The 25,085-nt window shown below is 36.1% G+C and overlaps 1 protein-coding gene across 1 annotated transcript in view; it reads right to left on the reverse strand.

Annotated features, from left to right (window-relative positions):
• Window positions 1-463: 463 nt before the first annotated feature.
• LOC123561571 (vacuolar protein sorting-associated protein 16 homolog) overlaps window positions 464-25,085 on the reverse strand; it is a 43,955-nt gene continuing 19,333 nt past the window's right edge. Inside the window, exons 9-23 of the mRNA XM_053553085.1 lie at window positions 24,992-25,066; window positions 24,107-24,201; window positions 19,046-19,122; window positions 18,426-18,551; window positions 17,493-17,620; window positions 14,890-15,034; window positions 13,490-13,624; window positions 12,559-12,667; window positions 11,623-11,720; window positions 8,561-8,665; window positions 7,091-7,168; window positions 4,728-4,897; window positions 2,466-2,562; window positions 1,640-1,743; window positions 464-1,021 (exon numbers count right to left, since the gene is read on the reverse strand). Coding sequence (XP_053409060.1) covers window positions 874-1,021; window positions 1,640-1,743; window positions 2,466-2,562; window positions 4,728-4,897; window positions 7,091-7,168; window positions 8,561-8,665; window positions 11,623-11,720; window positions 12,559-12,667; window positions 13,490-13,624; window positions 14,890-15,034; window positions 17,493-17,620; window positions 18,426-18,551; window positions 19,046-19,122; window positions 24,107-24,201; window positions 24,992-25,066 — 1,690 coding nt within the window. The 3' untranslated portion in view covers window positions 464-873. The remainder of the gene's footprint in view (window positions 1,022-1,639; window positions 1,744-2,465; window positions 2,563-4,727; window positions 4,898-7,090; window positions 7,169-8,560; window positions 8,666-11,622; window positions 11,721-12,558; window positions 12,668-13,489; window positions 13,625-14,889; window positions 15,035-17,492; window positions 17,621-18,425; window positions 18,552-19,045; window positions 19,123-24,106; window positions 24,202-24,991; window positions 25,067-25,085) is intronic.

The raw sequence follows: 25,085 nt of genomic DNA on the forward strand, positions 1-25,085 counted from the left end.
CTCTTTTCACCCCAGGGGCACAGTTTGAACAATCTTCACAGAGGACAATTAGATGATGTCACAAACCAAATAAGAAGGCTCTACGCCTTATGGTTTTGGACAAGAACATTTTAAAAAAATATCCTTTCGGTTGCCATGGCAATCAGAGTTCTGAAAGGAATTCAATTCTTTGAACAATATGAAAGGGGGCCACCCAAGGATCATTCCTGTGAAGTTTGGTGTAATTCTGCCCAGTGGTTTTCAAGAAGAAGATTTTGTTAGAAATTGTTGACAGATGGACGACGGACATTGAGCGGTCACAAAAGCTCACCATGAGCCATTGGCTCAGGTGAGCTAAAAATTCCAACTGACAGGACAGAAGAACATAATAAAGCATTACATTCAAATTTATTAAATATACATCCATACATAACAATATTGCACAAGTATTTTATGAAAACTGTTTGACATTACTTCTGACTAAAATAGTAAGCACTAGATGTTTTGTTTGTTTGTTTTGTTGAATTTTATTAATATCTATATGAAGGTCCTTTGGAAGCACAGAATGCAACCAAGCAAAATAACAGCAGACTCGGTTTGACTGAGTCTGTTCATGAAAGGTAATGGAAAGTGCAACACCCCTCACACCTCCTAGCACAGGCTTAAACGGAACTCTATTACATAGATATTGAATGCACTCCATGATTCACAGATTTTTACTAGTGACAGAAAGCCTTATGCTTCTTACATCCACTGACAAAACCAAATTTTGTACATCACAAATGTTCCAAAATCAACAAGACCTAATTTCCATCATAATCATAACGTTTCCATAGGTTCTAGATACATCTTTATAAATATGAAAACAGTGAAATTATAAAGAACTAATGTCCACTATCTCCTTCCCCCTGCTAGCTGTTGTTTATACCCCTTTATCTGGTCCTCTACTGCTCTGTCAGCTAATGTGCATTTTCTCAACACTCGGTTTAAATCATCCTCATTTCTATTCTCAAATGCTGCTTCTGCAGCTAGTCTGAGATCTCTGCAATTAAAATAAATTGTTTCTAAATCCAAATTTGCAACTTGCCTGAGACTATGTAAATAAACACCCGACAAAAGTGAAAATCAAATTTTCTTTTTCGTTTCAAAAGGATCTTTGTGCATGTAATACATTTTAAGGATTTTTCTATTTTTATCTCTAAAGGTTCATGTCAATATGTGTAGGTTTGAAATTTAGTTTCAGAGAAAATGTCTGAGTAAAATTAAAAACACAGGAAGATGGACCATCAACCTATATTAATTTGTTTGGTTAGGTTAAGAGTCACATCAACAGTTTGTCACATGGTGACTTTTTTCAGCTTTGATGGTGGAGGAAGTCCCTGGGTGACCCTCCTGGCCTTATTTAATCATGGGTGGGCACCTGGGTAGAACCAACAACCTTCCATAATAAAGAATTGTACACACTAAGCAGCTATACTAATAGCTCAACCTGAACCATTGTGAGCTGAAAGTTCAGATGTATTTTTACTTTATAATTGTTGATTAAAATTTTGGAAATATAAGTTTACCAACATTTTTATCAGTATTTCTTTTCATTAGGACTGTAGTCTTTCTACAAGAATTTAAACTCAAGACAGGAGTATTTCTGAGATTTACTTACCCCATTTTAATGAGACACTGTACTTTTTTATCTGGTACTACTCTAGGAATGTACTTCATAGCTTCTCTTTTATTACCATATTTTAAACACACTTCAACAAATGCCTGAAAATAATAGGTGCAAATAAAGTAACACCACCTTATCTTTTCCAGTCTGTAAGTCCGAAGTGCAAACTTACAATCAATTTCTGGTGGCATATAGAGTTGTTTTAACCATCCATCTGCAGCAGTTAAAGCTATAAAATTCTTTTAATTATGGAAAAAAGATCTGGTTAGAAGGACCCAGTCTATTTTCTTACTAAAAAAGATAAACATTTGACATTGTATTATGCTTTTGTCAGTTTGCACATCAAATGTAGTAAATACATCATAGCATAGTGCTGACAAAAGTTAAATTTTTGGTGGATGTCATTTTAGTATTGAAATATAAATTATCTCAGTGATTCTTTTTGCTGAATAAATTGTTTATTTTTTTGCCTTTCATTATATTACTTGAGCTGTGACATATTTCCCTCTAACTATGTCCTCAAAATCTAAGTCCTACACAAACTATTATTTTATCTATTGATAAAATCACTGTTTTGGATATATCATTTCTAAAGCAATAACCTTACATACATGTATTTCTATTTTTTTAATGGGAAAAAACATAATTAACCATACAAAAACAAAGTAGAATACATGATCAAACACCAAGAGTTAATAACTGAATTTCATTTATTCCAACTAGTTTCGATCTGTTTAAGCCCTTAATCAGAGTACATTTGAAAATAGCACTGAAAAAAATCATGTAATATCTCTGACTTGGTTTAATACTCTGTTCTTACCTCCATGCCTAACTGTGGTTTCTTTGTCTTTGAGAATTTGTCTAGTTCCATCCACTCTCCAGCCTCTGCCAGAGCATCAATTCTCAACCACCAGTACCTGAAGTATATTAGAACAAATTTATATAGCACAATTTTCATGATTAATATGTTCAGGTGCTTTACATTCATACATAAACACACTCAAGAGCATGAAATTCATCTGCTTCAGACCAGTGTCAATTAATCAACAGAGCAAGACAAAACCCTCCAGTACAGGGAGATAATCTTTTTTAGATAAAGGTTATGTCCAGCTAACTTAGCTTTGCCCTTTGTGAATAGAGGGCCTGGTTCTTTAGCATGCCTGGTGCAGAGCACTGACATACATAGTCTAGTTCCTGGGAAGAACTGATACTGGAGTCTTAGTTTGGTGTGAGACGCTCAAAAGCACGTCAGAATTTCCCAGTGTCTGGACACGTCTGGAATGAGACAATTGTGTTACCACTACACCACCAAGCTAGGACATATTTCTTGATTACATCATGTGGGCTTAAAGTATAACATAACAGTAAGATGTTAACAGTTTAGGATAAGCTGAACATACAGTCTGACTGGACAAAATAAAAATAACAATATTTGAAGTCCTATCATTCAAGATGAAGAACCTGATTGGGTTATCATAAGGTGTTAAATAACCTTTAAGGAAATCATATTGTTGATCTGAAACCAGTTTGCAGATTAACTGACTAACCTGAGTAAAGCTATAAACCCTATCTTCTTCAAACAAGAGGGTAATGATGACCCTGAATCGCTCACCTGGGTATTATGAGCCACATGTTTCAAATGGCAAACTGATGCAAAAGTATTAGAAAGTAGGTCAGTAGGTCAAGTTCATGGTCACTGAAAGTCAGTTTTGAGATTGGTGTGCAAAACTGTACATGTCATCCAAATTTCAAGGCTGTAACTTAAAAAACAAGGAAGTAGGTCAGTAGGTCAAGGTCACAGTCAAGTGACTCCTAATGACTTAGGGTGATCAGGTAATTATAATTAAACAGTCTAGGAAATATGATCTGATAATTTTTGAAGTATTTATTCCTATATAACGCACATTACAAGTGACCCCCAGGACGGGGCCTCTTTTCACCCCAGGGGCATAATTTGAACAATCTTGCTAGAGATCCACTAGGCAATGCTACATACCAAATATCAAAGGCCTAGGCCTTAAACTTTCAGAAAAGAAGATTTTATTTTTCCTATGTAAGTCTATGTTAAATTTGGGACCCCCAGGGCAGGGCCTCTTTTCACCCCAGGGGCATAATTTGAACAATTTTGGTAGAGGAACACAAGGCAATGAAACATATCAAATATCAAAAGCCTAGGCCTTGCAGTTTCAGACAAGAAGATTTTTAAAGTTTTTTCCTATATAAGTCTATGTAAAACTTAAGACCCCCGAGGCAGGGCCTCTATTCACCCCAGGGGCGTAATTTGAACAATCTTGATAGAGGACCACAAGGCAATGCTTTATACCAAATATCAATGGCCTAGGTCTTGCAGTTTCAGACAAGAAGATTTTCAAAGTTATTTCCTATACAAGTCTATGTAAACTTGGGACCCGTGGGGCGGGGCCTCTTTTCACCCCAGGGGCACAATTTGAACAATCTTCATAGAGGACCATTAGATAATGTCACATGCCAAATATCAAGGCTCTACGCCTTGTGGTTTTGGACAAGAAGATTTTTAAAGTTTTTCCTTTTGGTTGCCATGGCAACCAGAGTTTAGCATGGAATTCAATTCTTTGTACAATTTTGAAAGGGGGCCACCCAAGGATCATTCCTGTGAAGTTTGGTGAATTCTGCCCAGCGGTTTTCAAGAAGAAGATTTTTTTAGAAAATGTTGACGGGCGCACGACACACGACGGACATTGAGCAGTCACAAAAGCTCACCATGAGCCTTTGGCTCAGGTGAGCTAAAAAGGCACAGTGACAATCCCTCACTTAATACAATGTACTTATCATGCTGGACATAACTGATTCTGCCTTTGCAACCAGCGTCGATCATGATCAGCCTGCACATCCATGCAGTCTTATCAAGATCTGCATTGTTTCCCATTCAGTATTTTTTTTTGGTAAGCACCCCTTTTAACAGTTAATGGTACTGTTCAAATTGAAAGTATTTATGTCTAAATTTTCTATGTTTAGATTGCTGAAAGCCCTGGATAACTTTAGCATTCCACTCATTCCTTTGTAACTCCAAGCAATCCATGTTTTACTGTATTTCACATTTTACCTTTTTTCTGGAATCTTAAACTCTTTACGCAGTTGTTCAGCCATTTTGTTACTATTGTCCACAATGAGTTTATGTACTGTTTGATGTAATGATAGATCCATGTAGGGCCTATGAAGCTCTTCCTCGAGACGACGCTGATATTTCAATAGCTTTATCTCATCATCAACTTGCTGAAATATTTTATATAAAAAACCCTCTTGCATTAATACTATATGATTTTTAAATCCCTGAATAATTTAGTGACATTAAAAATCACTTCATAGCACTATTCAATTTTGAAAATCGCTTCTAAAAAAACAAGAGCCATGTTAGACATGGCCAATCCCCCCGCCGGGCATATTATAATTGAAGGCTAAAGTTCCTGGCAAGTTAGTGTCTGAAAGTATTAATTTTGGGGAAAACTTTGAAGAACCGTTTCGTTGTGGTCCGCATCAGGGGTTTTAAAGATGTGGAAGAAAGAATAAGTCAGTGGTGAGGTGGTTTACTGCTAAATTTTATTAATTTTCATGAACAGTATAGCTATGATGTTTTTCTATATGGCTACTGTAAAAAGAAGGAATGGAAAGCTAACAAGGAACAGGAGTGCCAGAATGTCACAATATACACCCGTCACAGCAAATTTCTTTTTGGAATTTTAATTTTGTGGTTGTTTAGTAATCATTGTAAGTCTTTTGTTTTTCTAAGTCCACAAAAAAACTCCTTACCAGGTAGAGATATCTTAAAATAGACCTAAAATTGGAAAGTAACATCCATGTTGTACCACAGAAAAGTGGTCTTGTTTTTTCCCTATGGTCAATTATAAAAATGTTACAATATAAGTTATTTATAGTAACAACTAAGGGAAGTTAATCTTTTAAAAAAAAAAAAAAAAAAAAAAAAAAAAATTGTAAGTCCACACAAAAACCTTTACCAGGTAGAGATTGGTCAAAATACACCTCAAAATTGGATGTAGCATGCATGTTGTACTACAGAAAAGTGGTCTTGATTTTTCCCTACAACTAGTAATGAAAAAGTTACAATAAAAGCTATTTAAAGTAACAACAAAGGGAAGTAATTCTAAAGAAGGGAACTGCGCATGACACTTCGTCTCATGATGGTGTATAATTGTGCCAAGTTACATCAAAATCCCTCCATGCATGAAGAAGAAATGCTTCGGACAAAGTCATTCTTGTATCTGACCTTTGGCCTCTAAGTGTGACCTTGACCTTAGACCTAGGGACCTGGATCTTGCGCATGACACTCTGTCTCGTGGTGGTGAACATTTGTGCCAAGTTATATCAAAATCCCTCTATGCATGAAGAAGAAATGCTCCGGACAAGGTTTTCATTCTTGTATCCTTTGACCTCTAAGTGTGACCTTGACCTTAGACCTAGGGACTTGGTTCTTACGCATGACACTCCGCCTCGTGGTGGTGAACATTTGTTCCAAGATATATCAAAATCCCTCCATGCATGAAAACGATATGCTCCGGACAATTTTTTTTAAGAAAATATGATAAAGGGGAATAACTCAAAAAATAAGCAAGGTAGAGTTATTGTTCTTGCACACTGCACTTCCTCCCAATATGTTCTATCAGTGTATGAAGTTTGAAGAAAATCCCTCCAATACTTTGGAGTTATGCTCCAGACAAATTTTTTTAAGAAAATAAGATAAAGGGGAATAACTCAAAAAATAGGCATGGTAGAGTTATTGTCCTTGCACACTGCACTTCCTCCCAATGTGTTCTATCAGTGTATGAAGTTTGAAGAAAATCCCTCCAGTACTTTTGGAGTTATGCTCCGGACAAATTTTTTTAAGAAAATAAGATAAAGGGGAATAACTCAAAAAATAGGCAAGGTAGAGTTATTGTTCTTGCACACTGCACTTCCTCCCAATGTGTTCTATCAGTGTATGAAGTTTGAAGAAAATCCCTCCAGTACTTTTGGAGTTATGCTCCGGACAAAGATCGTTGCGGACGCACGCACGCACGCACGCACGGACGGAGAGCATTTCTAATATCCCCTTCGCCTTTGGCGGGGGGATAAAAAAAAAAGAGCATGTTATAGCTCTCTTATTCCTTTGAATCACTAGATCATGTGAATTCAAACCTTGCTCCAAATGAACTGTGTTATATGATCAAGTTGGCTTGTTAACTGTTGACTGCTTGATCTAGATGCGCATTCAAGTGTTTTCTAGATAGTGCCTTACGGGAACTGATGCTTTTCCTTCACTATTACAACTTAATGCAGACCTTATGACATGCACTGTCTATGGCAATTTTAACTCAGAATAAATGTAAGCAGACATGGATTTTCATTTTGCTAATGAAAATTTTTCAATATTTGACAATACAACTGTGTGTAATGCACAGTAACAGATCTCACCTTTGCAGCAAATTCATTCCTGGCTTTGGTGTAACTTTCTTTGGCATTATTTAGCACTTGCAGACGGTCTTCTAATCTCTGGGGAAAAAACATAACTAAACTATATTGTTAGACTGTTCAAAGTAATAATTCATAACAGAATCAAATCTGGTTGTTTTCTCATGAAATCATGTATTAGTATAATCAGTAAAACAAATGCATAGATGCTAATTCAGTTAGAATGAAAGGAAGTGTCTCTATTGGTAAATGAGATCTCATTAGATTGTCACAAGATTATGGGAAATTTCAAAGTATGTTCTGTCGGAATTTCCAATCTGTTTGATTTCATGGACCTCTGGGTTTGTTGTTCAATTTTACCAAGTTAAACTATGCTTCCAAAGGATCTTTTAGGTTTTATTTACTAGGCATATTCACATATAAATCCACCAGAGGCAGGGGAGCAACTTACAAAGGCCCTTAAAAAATTCTTTTTTTTTTTTTTTTTTGATGGAGTGACCCCCAAAAACAGTAGGTGTCATCTACTCTGTAATTCCTATCATCCTATGAAGTTTGAAGGTTCTAGGTCAAATGTATCTCAAGTAACTGACCAGAAACGGAATTCCATGTTCTGTCCTCTGCAACCTTGACCTTCAACAGAGTGACCCCAAAATCAATAGGGGTCATCTACTCTGCATGTCCAATCGTCCTATGAAGTTGCAACATTCTGGGTCAAGTAGTTCTCAAGTTAATAATCAGAAATGGTTTTCCATGTTCAGGCCCCTGTGACCTTGACCTTTAATGGAGTGACCAAAAAACAATAGGGGCCACCTACTCCATAAGCCCTGCCACCCTATGAAGTTTGAAGGTCCTAGGTCAAATGGTTCTCCAGTTATTAATCGAAAATGAAGTGTGACATACGAACGGACGGACACAATATGTCTTTGTAGTATGCGTTTGTAATAAAAAGATTATTAGATGTGCATCAAGAAATATGCATTAGTTCTTTTGTGAAATGATATTGCGCTCCTAAAGTCTCCCAATATTTCAGCTGCAGAACTTTTGCATATTTCTCGATACAGATCTAATAATCTATTATTACAGCACTTTCACAATGCAGGTATTCAGTTTGATATTACATTCTTTTTAATTTATCTTTTAATGAAAATACTGTGGGTGAGAACGAGAGTAATTTATTAGGGGAAGGTAATCATGTATTAGTCACACAGCCATCCTATACTGCTCCTGTGTACTATCAGTTTAAAGAGTCCTGTAAAAACTTTCAGACATGTAGAAAGGACAACTGACTTTTGATATCACTATTTTCATTCAATCTTCATAAGAAACATCTGCTTTGCTAATGGATTAATCTAAAGACAAGTGGAATAGTTGTCCGTCACAGAACATGCTGTCTGGGGCATTCACATAACAAGAAGGATGCACATTCATAGCACCAGTTTTCTAGCAATCTAAATGAAAAAACATGTTACACACCTCTTGTTTAAAGCTCTTTTGCACCTGACAGGTCGCCTCATCCTGAAAATTATCCTCCTGATAAAACAGCTGCTCCATTAGCTCTGGATTCTGCTGTCTACAGTACTGAAACATACATCGTAATTACATACAATTGAAACTTGGTACCTTGCATTCCAAGGGGTCAAACTTTTTAAACCGAGATAACCAAACTTCAACTTCAAATAATAACTTGTGCACATGTTTTCAGGACGACATTTGAAAGCGTCTTCCAGATATCTGGAATTTTGAGATAAGCTAATTTGAGATAAAGAGTTTCAAATATATATATTTATAAAGAGTACACTAAGAACATCATCAAATGTTCACACAGACAAATACTACAATGAAGACTTTTTCATCAGTGTATTTTGTTTTATCTGATCATAACATAGAATCATTTTCAAATTTGGTGGACATGAAATTGTGTGGATAAAAAATTGTGTATTACGACCTTTGAATGGGAATTTTACTATCTCTTTGGGATTAAATTTTGTGGACTGAAAACACCATGAAAACTAGTCCCCTACAAAATTAATGATAACAGTATCTGAACATTTTCAAATTTTTATACATCCTTTTCAATCTACAGTTTTCATACTTCAAAGATGGTAATAACCACAACTGTAACATTATAACCAAATACTAATTTATAAAACAAGAGGGCCATGAAGGCCCTGTATCACTCACCTGACCTATTGACCTAAAGATCATCAAGATTAACATTCTGACCAAGTTTCATTAAGATATGGTCATAAATGTGGTCTCTAAAGTGTTAACTAGCATTTCCTCTGATTTGACCCAGTGACCTAGTTTTTGACCCCACATGACCCAGATTCGAACTTGATCTAAAGATCATCAAGATTAACATTCAGACTAAGTTTCAGGAAGATAAAGTTATAAATGTGGCCTCTAGAGTTTTAACAAGCTTTTCCTTTGATTTGACCTAGTAACCTTGTTTTTGACCTCACTTGACCCAGATTAAAACTTCACCTATAGATCATCAAGATTAACATTCTGACCAAGTTTTATTACGATATGGTCATAAATGTGGCCTCTACAGTTTTAACTAGCTTTTCCTTTGATTTGACCTGGTGACCTAGTTTTTGATCCTACATGACCCAGATTCAAATCGGACCTTGAGACCATCAAGATTAACATTCTGACCAAGATTCATGAAGATACAGTCATAAATGTGGCCTCTACAGTGTTAACAAGCTTTTCCTTTGATTTGACCTGGTGACCTAGTTTTTGACCCCAGATGACCCAATATTGAATTCGTCCAAGATTTTATTGAGGGTAACATTCTGACCAAGTTTCAATAAGATTGAGCCAAAATTGTGACCTCTAGAGTGTAACAAGCTTTTCCTTTGATTTGACCTGGTGACCTAGTTTTTGACCCCAGATGACCCAATATGGAATTCGTCTAAGATTTAATTGAGAGTAACATTCTAACCAAGTTTCATTAAGATTGGGCTAAAATTGTGACCGCTAGAGTGTTAACAAGCTTTTCCTTTGATTTGATCTGGTGACCTAGTTTTTGATCCCAGATGACCCAATATCGAACTCGTCCAAGATTTAATTGAGAGTAACATTCCGACCAAGTTTCATTAAGATTGGGCCAAAATTGTGACCTCTAGAGTGTTAACAAGCTTTTCCTTTGATTTGACCTGGTGACCTAGTTTTTGACCCCAGATGACCCAATATCGAACTTGTCCAAGATTTTATTGAGGGTAACATTCTGACTAAGTTTCAATAAGATTGGGCCAAAATTGTGACCTCTAGAGTGTGAACAGTCAAATTGTTGACGATGGACGACGGACACAGGGCGATCACAAAAGCTCACCTTTGAGCACTTTGTGCTCAGGTGAGCTAATATACCCTAAACAGAAGCTGTTATAATGCCTCTCTGACATTAACCCAAGTAACTAACTTTTTGTACACCAATAAATTAAAAGAGAATAAACAGGTCTGAATCACAGTGACAGCTGATCTAATATTTTGTTTTTATTGGGTTCTAAGTCACACCAACACAATTTAGGTCATATAGCAACCTTTTTTTAATTTTTTATTTGTGGAGCAAAATCACAAAAAGTGCTCCTCAGAGAATTGTTACAATAAACCTGCTGAATGACCGCCACACATAAGAGAATCTATACCCCAAGCAAGATCTTTGCTGAGTTTAATGTTACATTGACACAATTTAGGTCATATAACAATTTTTCCAGGTTTTGATGTTACAATAAGACCCTGGGTACCCACCTCCGAGCAATGCTTCAGCCTGAATAAAGTTAGACTGTAAACCAGCTGGATTGCTTCTTCACTTGAAATATTCTACACTCAAAGTAAGGTTCTAAACCTACATCAGAGGGGAGGGGAAGGGGGAGGGGGTCACATGCTTCATCAGAATGTGTGCATATTTGGGTGGTTCCTCCACAAGACAGTAAATAGTTTAAGTTGACCAACAATACAAGACACAGAAGATGCTTCAGCATGCTATCATGAACAACTTTAGAACATTTCATTAGATCCTGGTGTCATACTAAGACAGTATCAACACTGGACTACTGTGTCCGTTGCATTTTGACAACAGGATTCAATACTATGTAACGAAATTGACGACCTTTCACATTACTCCGATTGGTTGGTTCTGAGCTCAGTCTTGAAACTGACCAATCACACGGTTGCATTTTGACTGGTCTCCTATTTCAGTTTTTAAACCTTGGAGTCAGGACAGGTTGTAAATCCAGGAGGATTGTGCCTTGTAACATTTAAACCTTTACCCTGCTAAATTTCTTTAATGAACTTGTCCATCTTTCAATTTGGACAGTACCATTAAATGTTAAAAGGGGTGCTTACCAAAAAGATACTGACTGAATAACGAACTGTGCAGATCTTGATCAGACTGCGCAGATGTGCAGGCTGATCATGATCTACACTGGTCACAAAGGTAGAAGTAAGGACTTTCTTTAAACAAGCAAACAAACTATAGGGCAACTTCAGCACATGTTCAAACAACAGAAACATTGCTGACTTGTGCTTACCTGCAGAAAGAGTGAAAGAGCTACTGGTATATTTCTTATTGCCATAAAGAATTCTCCTTGTGGCATAGTGTCCTTCAGCCTCATTAGCACAAAGTATACTGAAATAAAAATATTTGAAATAATATAAAGATAAACAATAGGGCCATGATGGCCCTGTATCGCTCACCAGAGTTTATCTGGCCTACTGACCTAGTTTTTGACCCAAAATGACCCAGTTCCCAAATTAACCTAAAGATCATCAAGACAAACATTCTGACCAAGTTTCATACAGATTGAGCCACAACTGTTTCCTTTAGAATGTTCACAAACTTTTCATTTGATTTGACCATGTGACCTAGTATTTGACCCCAAATGACCCAGATTAAAACTGGATCTAAAGATCATCAAGACAAACATTCTGACCAAGTTTCATAAAGATTGAGTCACAACTGTGGCCTCTAGAGTGTTCATAAGGCAAATCTTGATGGACACCGGACAACGCACGACATACGACGCTCAACGGAGGCCAGACAATGACTGGTCACAACAGCTCACTTTGAGCACTTTGTGCTCTGGTGAGCTTAAAACAGTAGCAACAGACTTTATTTACATCAAATATCAAAATTTGATTTTTGTGCCCCCTAAAATTTTAATTTTTCTAGTATTTTTGTTTCCAAGACTTGATCTTTCAATTTATCTACAACAGTTTTGTTTTTTTTTCATTTAAAGTTTAATATGCTTCTTGATTATTTGTTTGTTTGTTTTGGGTTTAACGCCGTTTTTCAACATATTTCAGTCATGTAACGGCGGGCAGTTAACCTAACCAGTGTTCCTGGATTCTGTACCAGTACAAACCTGTTCTCCGCAAGTAACTGCCAACTTCCCCACATGAATCAGAGGTGGCTTCTTGATTAACCATCTAGTTTTAATCTATTTACTAAGATAGTAAAAACATACTTAAATCAGTGTCACCACTGTCGATGGCCTTGCTGAGTGCAATTTGTTCCTTCTTCATCTGTAGTAACAGTGGCACCTGTCGAGCAGCCTTTGGTTCATAATCCAACAGCTAAAAATATCAACGTTTTTTTGTAACACTTTTAATGCTGTTCATTCTGTGTCACTTTATATATTTACATAGCTCTATTTTCACTTAGGAACAGTTGCCACTGAACCTGTCAACGTTCCTTGAAGTCCTAACAATAACACAACTTAAAATATTGTTTAGAGTAATGTCTCAAATTTTTATCTATAGGTAGGAAGAACGATTTTTTACTTTAGTTTCTGAACAGAACACCTGAAATGTCAGTAAGGTGGATCGAAAACTAGAATTGCTAGTGTTATACTACCTATGAGATGGCATTGACAAATCAGTTGTCCATTTGCCTTTTAACATTCTTCCTTAAAACCTTCTTTTTGTTAACTGATGAAATTTTACTATAAAACTAAAAAAATATACAGTAGACAGGTGGCCCATATAAAACTTACCTTGGTAGATCATTTTATGCCTTGTTTGTTTTCCTCAATATAAAGAAAGTAGGCACTAAACTTGATCAAGCAAAACTTTTTCTGTGATATCTGTCACCTTACTGACAGGGTTGGCACAGATTTATACATCCAACTCGTTATAGATTGTAAATATCACAAATGGCATGTAGTTTCTTTATCTCTTTATAAGTATCAATTTACAGAGTAATAAACTATTTCATGCATAATGCTTTTTTTATAGATCTTATATAGAAAACATCAATTGTGGAGGAGAATTTCATGGTTAAAATAACATGTACATTGTACCTCTACTTCTATTTTTCTCAGCAAATAGAGGAGTCAATACTAAAGTACGTATTTCATGTTTCATAAGATGAATCAAACTACATGTTACGTTACATACCCTAATTGCTAGATCAGTTCTGCCACATTCCAAAGCCTTACTGGCTATATCCGAGTATGACACTCCCGGCGTGTCACCCATCTTGTCTCGTATGGCATAAGCAACCTGCTCATCATCTTCAGTTTTCTGCAACACCTGTGTTTGAAAAATTTAAATTTAGATATATAATATGTACATAATCCTCATAGTATTTGTAATAAGCTCAGCACAACCAATAGTCTACTACCTCAGAAAATGTGACTCTACCATACCCATTTGTTATGGGCAAGGAAATCTCACCTGGGTCTTCAAACAAGATTATACTATATTTTTGACTTCTCCTATACCTGCAGTGAGATTTCTCCAACATTACAACTTCTGACAATTATTTTTATGTTCAGATATTCTAGTTTGTATTTCAGAACTAAAACTCAGTTGCTGGATATTTTCAGAAATTATTTATGTAATAAATCATAATAAAACAGATATTTCATAAAGGTCTTGAATGCTTTTACACTGATGACCCTTGGTATAGCAGCTTTTACAACTATTGTCTGATATCAGAGTAGTTCAAAATTCATCCCATTACCTCAGAAATCAGAATGGACTTTTCCCTAAACACCCATGAGACAAAAACCATATATGACATACATATGCCCCGATGATGGCTTCTCAGAGGTGGCTGAAGATTTTTCATTTTTTACCAAATTCAATATTGTAGAGTGATTTACACGAAACGATTTTCAGCATCAATGTCACTATAACCTTTGAGCTAATTAGGAAAGAAATGTTTTAGTATTGACAGGCAATCATCTTATAGCCATTTTTATTGATCAAAAGCTATTTTTACAATATTAAGTAACTGTACCCACAGATACATTTACCATAATTATATCATTCAAAGTCATCTACAGACCATAAAGCTCTAGTATGGCAGCTGTAGGGCTTAGTGTTCTCCACTAGAAGTTAATCTGACTGTAATTGTTGACCTATATTAACCCTAAATAGATAATGGTTATCTTCTACAAAACAAAAACAAAAAACTATAAAGTTAGAGTTCTTTAGTTTGTGATCAGAAACTGTTTTAAATCTTGAGGTCAATGATTTTGACTCTAAAAGGAAAGGGAAAATCTACTGACTACAAGCAAATATCTTAAAGTGCACTAATAAAGCTTAAACATACTATGGCCCAGTAATGAATAATACAAATGCAGTCAACATGATCAAACATCTGTAACAAACCATGCATTTCGTGACATTTATGGACAATATACTCATTGTTTAAGCTTTTTTACCTTCTTGCATGGGCTTGGGCACTCACCAATCCTTTATGATTCTCCAGATGTTATAACAAAAAACAATATGCATTACCTCTCAATTATTACAATCTTAAGAATAAAATGAAGAAATTATTTCCCTACCTTATAGCAAGCCCAGTGGGCAAGAATCCTACTGGCTCCCTCAGACTCTGGTAGTTTTAGGTACTGACATATCCTAATAGCTAGGTAAAAGTATTTCCTCAACACAAGTCTATCTATCAATACAGGCATGGTCAGATGTTCTAACCTAAACACTGTTCAGGATTTTCATAATTTGTTTACAACATATTAACAGCCATCAAAGAAAGAGATAACTATAAAAATAGTCTAAGTGGAAGATTCTGAATCCTCAACAGATAGGCTTTTTGCTATTGTATTATGCAAATTGTGTTGATATCCCATAATAAAGACATAATTATTAAAGATAGATTGTGTGTTTGTTTCGTGTTGAAAACCATTTTTCAACAGTATTTCAGTTATGTAATGGTGGGCAGTTAACCTAACCAATGTTCCTGGATTCTCTACCAGTACAAACCTGTTCTCTGCAAGTAACTGCCAACTTCCCAACATGAGTCAGAGGTGGAGGACGAATGATATCAGACAATGTCTTTTATCAAATCGCCATGGAGAACATATGCCTTGCCTAAGAATCCAACTCACAAACCCACAATCATTAGATATGAGCTCTCTCTATTGAGCTAAATGTGCAGGCTGACATATTAAAGACAAGAGGACCATGATGGTCCTGAATCGCTCACCTCTTCCCACATGACCCAGTTTTGAGTATGACGTCGTTTTTTCTATTATTTGACATAGTGACCTAGTTTTTGAGCTCATGTGACCCAGTTTTGAACTTGACCTAGATATTATCAAGATAAAAATTCTGACCAATTTTCATGAAGATCCACTGAAAAATATGGTCTCTAGAGAGGTCACAAGGTTTTTCTATTATTTGACCTATTGACCTAGTTTTCGAAGGTACGTGACCCTGTTTTGAACTTTACCTAGATATCATCAAGGTGAACACTCTAATTATCATGAAGATCTCATGCAAAATATGGCCTCTAGAGAGGTCACAAGGTTTTTCTATTTTTATACCTACTGGCCTAGTTTTTGACCGCACGTGACCCAGTTTCAAAACTGACCTAGATATCATCAAGGTGAACATTCAGATCAATTTTCATGAAGATCCATTGAAAAATATGGCCTCTAGGGAGGTCAAAATATTTTAATAATTTTAGACCTACTGACCTAGTTTTTGATCGCAGTTGACCCAGTTTCAAACTTGACCTAGATATCATCAAGATGAACATTCAGACCAACTTTCATACAGATCCCATGAAAAGTATGGCCTCTAGAGAGGTCACAAGGTTTTTTTATTATTTGACCTACTGACCTAGTTTTTTAAGGCACGTGACCCAGTTTCAAACTTGACCTAGATATCATCAAGGTGAACATTCTCACCAATTTTTATGGAGATCCATTTATAAGTATGGCCTCTAGAGAGGTCAAAAGGTTTTTCTATTTTTAGACCTACTGACCCAGTTTTTGATCGCACATGACCCTGTTTCGAATTTGACCTAGATATCATCAAGATGAACATTCAGACCAATTTTCATACAGATCCCATGAAAAATATGGCCTTTAGAGAGGTCACAAGGTTTTTCTATTATTTGACCTACTGACCTAGTTTTTAAAGGCATGTGACCCACTTTCGAACTTGACCTAGATATCATCAAGATGAACATTCAGACCAACTTTCATACAGATCCCATGAAAAATATGGCCTCTAGAGAGGTCACAAGGTTTTTCTATTATTTGACCTACTGACCTAGTTTTTGATGGCACGTAACCCACTTTCGAACTTGACCTAGATATCATCAAGGTGAACATTCTGACCAATTTTCATGAAGATCTCATGAAATATATGGCCTCTAGAGAGGTCACAAGGTTTTTCTATTTTTAGACCTACTGACCTAGTTTTTGACCGCACGTGACCAAGTTTCGAACTCGACCTAGATATCATCAAGATGAACATTCAGACCAATTTTCATACAGATCCCATGAAAAATATGGCCTTTAGAGAGGTCACAAGGTTTTTCTATTATTTGACCTACTGACCTAGTTATTGAAGGCACGTGACCCAGTTTCGAACTTGAGCTAGATATCATCAAGGTGAACGTTCTAACCAATTTTCATGAAGATCTTGTGAAATATATGGCCTCTAGAGAGGTCACAAGGTTTTTCTATTTTTAGACCTACTGACCTAGTTTTTGAAGGCACGTGACCCAGTTTCGAACTTGACCTAGATATCATCAAGGTGAACATTCTGATTAGTTTTCATGAAGATCTTGTGAAATATATGGCCTCTAGAGAGGTCACAAGGTTTTTCTATTTTTAGACCTACTGACCTAGTTTTTGGCCGCACGGGACCCAGTTTTGAACTTGACCTAGAATTTACCAAGATGAACATTCTGACCCATTTTCATAAAGATCCCATGAAAAATGTGACCTCTAGAGATGTCACAAGGAAAAGTTTACGCACGGACGGACGGACGCATGTACGCACGGACGACGGACGACAGACACTGCGCGATCACAAAAGCTCACCTTGTCACTTTGTGACAGGTGAGCTAAAAACAATACTTTATAATAATTGTGTTACACTTAAATCAGGTACCATCACTCCTGAAGTGAAAGGATACTGTGAATAGGTGAGTGGAATTCCGATGCTAGGGTTTCGTACTTGATTCAGTATTCGCAACATCTGGCACATATTGAAGAATGGTTCTGGATTATAGTCAGTCAGAAAACACTTCCCAAATGAGGCTGCCTGTAAACATACACATCAAAGACACAGTCTTTTCACTGTTGGTTTGTTTTTTTTCTTCACAAAAATTAACTGAATGAACCTCTTACTTAAACAAATGACCACAGCACAAACATAATGCATGGGAATAATTTCAATTCTTTATGTACATAGCAGAGACATTATGTTTCAAAATGATACAGACATCTTTACTAGCTAGTTTTCAAGTTAAGGCTTCATTCTACATATTTTGTAAACAAAGCATGTAGTTATGATATAAAGGTTTGACTGTAATACAATGTGACTTGATTAGGCAATTATGTTTACATAATTGCTTTGAGCCTGGTATGAAATGTCATCAAAAATTAAGAAGAAAAATCAGATAAACAGAATGAGACATTAAGGTTGAAATTATGACCTTGAAAACTGACCAAGAATCACCATCTATCATCTAAAGAAACAAGTGACTAAGTATTCCAGTGGCAATACAGAGGTCCCCTTACAGTGACATTGACCTTTAAACAAGCATAGATCATAGATCATTGTCTCATCATGGGGAACGTTTATGTGAAGATAATCCATCAATGCTTATAAAATTTTTGGAGCAGAAACAATTTTTTTTTGTTTGACCTTCAATTACCAATGTATGTGTTGTATGGAAAAGATTCATGCAAAGCCTTATAATATGCCAAGTACTCATCAACAAACAGACAATCAAGAATTATGTAATTTGACTAAACAAACCAGCAAAAATTTTATTGTTTTAGTTTCAAATATTTACTGTTATGAATATAACCATTCCTTTTTGCTTTGAAAAATGAAAAATTACCTTCAGCAGTGCCCTTTGTTTAGACGGTTCTATTTCATGTCCAGCCGCCTGTATACACTGTGACACCGCTACATCTAAATTATCTTTGATTGTACGAATATACTCATCTGCCCGCTGACTTTCTCTCTGTTAAAACGTACAAATTGTCACGTCAGAGCAAAAACTGCATGTCATTTCTATTCATTACAAGAACTTTCCCTTTTAGAGAATTTTGAAGCATTGTAATCTATAAGCTTTAGTTCAAAACTTTAAAAAGTTAAGTACAATCTATGTATAATAAAACAGTTGCAAAATTTTATACTTCAAAGTATATGTTTTAGTAACCTTCTCTGACAGTTAAAGCTTATTAAAAAATCTTTCATATTCTGGGATTATGATTAACTTTTAAGAGAAATCTCTGCTGAACTTTAGCCTACAGGGCAACTCCTTGTCATCTGGATTACCAGTTTAATTTTAAAAATTTTACATTTACATGCATTGTGATAAAAAACCACAGGTGTAAAAAGAATCCATGATTTGGCTCTGCCAAGGTTGCCCTTTCTAAACAAGTTTGACAGTAACTTAATTAAACTGCAAAATTTAGCAAAGCTAAACTTTCCTTATAGAAATACAAAATATACCTCAAATTCTCTGGAAGCTTCAAATAACATAGCACCAGGTTCCATAGATGCTATCTTAAATATCTGCTCTGTAACCACTGAATTGGAAAAACATTTCAGTGAAAGAAATAATACAGTATTCTCCAATTAATCCCCGTTTAATTTTAAAGCAAGGTAAAATACAGTTAAATAGGAAATGGCTGAAAACCACGTTTATTGCTTGAGTTAGTCCTGGTACACAAGTCATCGATATGTCATGTCTCAAAGTGCTTCTAAAATTAAATCTTAAATGCATTTAAAGGTGCAAAATAAAGACAAATGAATAGACATAAATCTTAAACAAGAGGGCCAAGATGGCCCTAGGTGGCTCACCTAAGAAACACACCATAACAGGGTAAAACATGTTTGACCTAGTGATTTCATGGAAACAAATATTCTGACCAATTTTCATTAAGATTGGACCAAAAAATTGGTCTCTTGCGATAAAACAAGCATTTTCTTAGATATGACCTAGTTTTTGACCCTAGATGACCCATGTTCAAACTCGACCTAGATTTTATCAAGGCAATCATTCTGACCAAAATTCATGAAGATCAATTGAAAAATACAGCCTCTATCACATACACAAGTTTTTTCTTTGATTTGACCAAGTGACCTAGTTTTTGACCTCAGATGACCCATATTCAAATTCGACCTAGATTTCATTAAGGCAATCATCCTGACCAAATTTCATAAAAATCAATTGAAAAAAACAGTCTATCGCATACACAAGATTTTTCTTTAATTTGACCTAGTGACCTAGTTTTTGACCTCAGATAACCCATATTCAAAGTCGACCTAGATTTCATCAAGGCAATCACTCTGACCAAATTTCATGAAGATCAATTGAAAAATACCGCCTCTATCGCATACACAAGGTTTTTCTTTGATTTGACCTAGTGACCTAGTTTTTGACCCGAGATGACCCATTTTCGAACTCGGCCTAGATTTTATCAAGATTATCATTCTGACCAATATTCATGAAGATTAATTGAAAAATACAGCCTCTATTGCATACACAAGGTTTTTCTTTGATTTGACCTAGTGACCTAGTTTTTGACCCGAGATGACCCATTTTCGAACTCGGCCTAGATTTCATCAAGGTTATCATTCTGACTAATATTCATGAAGATTAATTGAAAAATACAGCCTCTATCGCATACACAAGCTAAATGTTGACAGACAGACAGACGACAGACGACGGACGCTGGACATCGAGCGATCAGAAAAACTCACCTGAGCATTAAAAAAACCTACACATTTTGTAATATAGTACTAAACATTATGATAGCCGTGCAATATTCCCTTGAAATCAACACAAGAAAAGAGAAACAAATGATTGTTTCTGTATTTTCTTAGACTGACATGGGGGGTCATTTTGTCCTACTTTCATGTTTATCGTTTTTCCGCAATCGGTTGGAAATTCTTCGGGATCACTTGATTTTAAAATTGTTTCAAACGAATATCCGTTTAAAGATGCGCGACAAAATAACTGTATTTCCATGATGGTAATTAAAAAACAACTTGCACGAAAAATATGAAATGTACAAAATTTATGTTTAAAACTGACAGTGATATATTAGGCCAAGACAATGTGTTTAATGTCTAAAATCTTATTAAATTAATGTAGCCATATGTACATAAATCAGTGTATTTAGGTAAATTTCAATCACATTTTGTTTCGGCAGTGAAAGACAGTTATTCATTTATATCCTTAAAACTATACTGAAAAGAGATTAACTGAAAACGTTTGCAGACGAAGTTGTAAAAACACTTTTATTCGGGAAGGGCCTGAATTGTCCTTCCGCAAACTTGTAGTATAGCTGTTTATTACCTGTATTATAAGAATGATTTTCACGAAGGTTTTGTGAGTTACAAAATTGTTGAATTACATGTGCAAAGTTTGTAAAAATCACGTTATCATTAGGGCATATAATATATTGTGCATCTATTTATAAATTATAGCCTCGTTTCGGAGGATTCTTCCGAAAAAATCCGAAGATGCTCGACGGGTTCGTAAGCAGTCGGAAAACATACTTTCGGTTTGACATAGGCAACATTTTTTGTTTATTTGTTAGTTATTCTTGAACATATTCATGACTATTTGGTCAGATCTGATGCAGTGAGCCATATTTTCAGTAAATAGGAAGTCTCAGCTACAAACTCTGGTTTTCATATAATACTCGTTCGGGTTTTAGTAATGGACCTTTAAACAATAAACATGAGGTAATGGTTATGATATTTTACCTGTTTCTATGACAGATGGTTATAGAAGGAAATGTGGGGTGGTAAATGAGCACACTGTAAGTGAGGTAAATGAACATAGATAGGTGAGGTAAATGAACATAGGTAGGTAAGGTAAATGAACATAGGTAGGTAAGGTAAATGAACACCTGGCGGGTAACTATTTACAAACTACAGTTTTATCAAAGCAGTAATGATCAAAGACCAAATTTGGCAATGCCTAGAAGCCTTGTGAAAAACAAAATAGGTAATTCTATGCATGTCCGGCTTAGATATCTTAAAATCCCAAATAACTCACGACAAGAAATTTTCAAGTTTGTCATTAAAAGCATAATTCCATAAAAATATTTTAACCATATAGAAATTTAGTCAACCTAGTGATTTCAATGCAACATGATGTTCTTTGCTTTGGATCTCCAACAAGTTTCCATAATGGCAGTCTATGGGAAAATTATAAATACATAAAGAATCATATACAATGTACTATGGATTTAAATGAGACTGTGTATGTTCTAAAATACACATTAACAAGAGCACCGCCATGCGGGTGCTGACACTCATCTGATTTTTTTGTATAATAGAAATATTGTCCTACCCATGATTTTCTAAGTCTAAAAAGGGCCATCATTCTTGCAAAAAGCAGGATAGAGCTATGTTTCTTGATGTACAGCGTCTGCTTATGATGGTGAAAAACTGTTGCAAGTTTTAGAGCAATAGCTTTGATAGTTTATGAGAAAAGCTGACTTAAACATAATACTCAACCAAGAAAACTGATTTTCTAAGTCCAAAAGGGGCCATAAATCTTGCAAAAAGCAGGATGGAGTTATGTTTCTTGCTGTACAGGGTCAGCTTATGATGGTGAACAAGTGTTGCAAGTTTCAAAGCAATAGCTTTGATAGTTTAAAAGAAAAAGTTGACCTAAACATAAAACTAACTAAGAAATCTGATATTTTCAAAGTCCAAAAGGGGCCATATATCTTGCAAAAAGCAGGATGGAGTTATGTTTCTTGCTGTACAGGGCCAGCTTATGATGGTTAACAAGTGTTGCAAGTTTTAAAGCAATAGCTTTGATAGTTTAGGAGAAAAGCTGACCTAAACATAAAAAATAACTAAGAACAAGAGTTGTCTCCGTAGGATGACACATGCCCCCGATGGCACTTTGAATGAATAGTTATGGCCGATGTTAGAGTTTAGGACCTTTGACCTAGGGACCTGGGTCTTGCGCGCGACACATCGTCTTACTGTGTCACACATTTATGCATAGTTATTTTAAAATCCATGCATGAATGACAAAGATATGGACCGGACATGCCCATCAATGCACTATCATGAAAAATGATCTTTAACGTCTAAGTGTGACCTTGACCTTTGAGCTACGGACCTGGGTCTTGCGTGTGACACGTCGTCTTACTGTGGTACACATTCATGCCAAGTTATTTGAAAATCCATCCATCGATGACAAAGATATGGACCGGACACGCCCATCAATGCACTATCCTTTAACATCTAAGTGTGACCTTGACCTTTGAGCTACGAACCTGGGTCTTGCGCATGACATGTCGTCTTACTGTGGTACACATTTATGCCAACTTATTTGAAAATCCATCCATCGATGACAAAGATATGGACCGGACACGCCCATCAATGCACTATCCTTTAACGTCTAAGTGTGACCTTGACCTTTGAGCTACGGACCTGGGTCTTGCGCACTGCACGTCGTCTTACTGTGGTACACATTCATGCCAAGTTATTTGAAAATCCATCCATCGATGACAAAGATATGGACCGGACACGCCCATCAATGCACTATCCTTTAACGTCTAAGTGTGACCTTGACCTTTGAGCTACGGACCTGGGTCTTGCGCACTGCACGTCGTCTTACTGTGGTACACATTCATGCCAAGTTATTTGAAAATCCATCTATCGATGACAAAGATATGGACCGGACACGAAAATTGCGGACAGACCGACAGACTGACAGACCGACAGACAGACAGACGGTTCAAAAACTATATGCCTCCCTTCGGGGGCATAAAAATGATTTTCTAAGTCCAAAAGGGGCAATAATTCTTGCAAAAAGCAGGATGGAGTTATGTTTCTTGAAGTACAGGGTCAGCTTATGATGGTGAACAAGTGTTGCAAGTTTCAAAGCAATAGCTTTGATAGTTTAGGAGAAAAGGTGACCTAAACATAAAACTTAACCAAGAAATCTGATATAAGTCCAAAAGGGGCCATATATCTTGCAAAAAGCAGGATGGAGTTATGTTTCTTGCTGTACAGGGTCAGCTTATGATGGCGAACAAGTGTTGCAAGTTTCAAAGCAATAGCTTTGATAGTTTAGGAGAAAAGCTGACCTAAACATAAAACTTAACCAGGCAACGCTGATGCAGACGCAGACGCCGATGCCGACCAAGTGACGACAATAACTCATTTTTTTTTTTAAAAATCAGATGAGCTAATAAAATGATGTTTTGTGTTATAATTATATACATGCGGTAATGTCAAGTTAACTGTAGAATACATGTATTATAAAATCATTTTAATTTGTCAACATTTTAATTCTTATATTTACATGTAACCTTTGGAAAGCCAGATACTTTGCCTGTTTTACCACTTAAGAAATATGTTGCCATTATTCTGTAGTACACTTTACATTTCTATATTCCTTAATATCTGGACTTCATATAAGGAATATAGAAACGTAAATTTATCCTGACAGAAGATGTTTCGCTATTACTTACAGTTTTCAAATGTGCAGAACTACCTTAACAATCTCAGACATGTTTCAATGAAACTTACATGGCACTTTACGGAAGAACTCGACATTGTCACGTCCTACTATACGTACACCATCTTCCTCTTCTACTAGACTGACTGCTGAGTCATTCTGGAATCTACGACAAAGTCAAGGCAACTTGTACAAACTGTTTTGTAATGGTATTCACCTTACCCCTTATTCAGACCTATATCCATTAATTATAAAATTCAAACTTTTTCCTCATCCTTTTGAATTAATCAGCAAATTTCATCTGTCTTTTCTAAGCTGTATATACCTTTATCACCTGTGAAACAGAATATTCTGAAGAAAAATATCTAGTATATGAAAAAATCTTATCTAGCATCCCTCTGTCTCACACCAGTTAGAGTTCTACCTTCACACTAACTGAGTGACGTTGACACCACACAGCTCTGTAAACATCAGTTAGTGTCCAACTCTCACATTGAGTGACGTAGACACCACACAGCTCTATAAACACCAGTTAGTGTCCAACTCGCACACTGAGTGACGTAGACACCACACAGCTCTATAAACACCAGTTAGTGTCCAACTCTCACACTGAGTGACGTAGACACCACACAGCTCTATAAACACCAGTTAGTGTCCAACTCTCACACTGAGTGACGTAGACACCACACAGCTCTATAAACACCAGTTAGTGTCCAACTCGCACACTGAGTGACGTAGACACCACACAGCTCTATAAACACCAGTTAGTGTCCAACTCTCACACTGAGTGACGTAGACACCACACAGCTCTATAAACACCAGTTAGTGTCCAACTCTCACACTGAGTGACGTAGACACCACACAGCTCTATAAGCACCAGTTAGTGTCTTACTCTCACACTAACCAAGTGACGTAGACACCACACACTCTATAAGAACGAAAACTGAAAAGGATACGATATATAATCTTTGTCTGGACCAATCACAAGCATCAACTTTTCCCACAATGCCACCACTGCTCCAGGTCCACTCCTTCAGAAAATAATATACT

The sequence above is a fragment of the Mercenaria mercenaria genome, chromosome 10, assembly GCF_021730395.1.
Source record: "Mercenaria mercenaria strain notata chromosome 10, MADL_Memer_1, whole genome shotgun sequence".
NCBI classification, from domain to species: domain Eukaryota; kingdom Metazoa; phylum Mollusca; class Bivalvia; order Venerida; family Veneridae; genus Mercenaria; species Mercenaria mercenaria.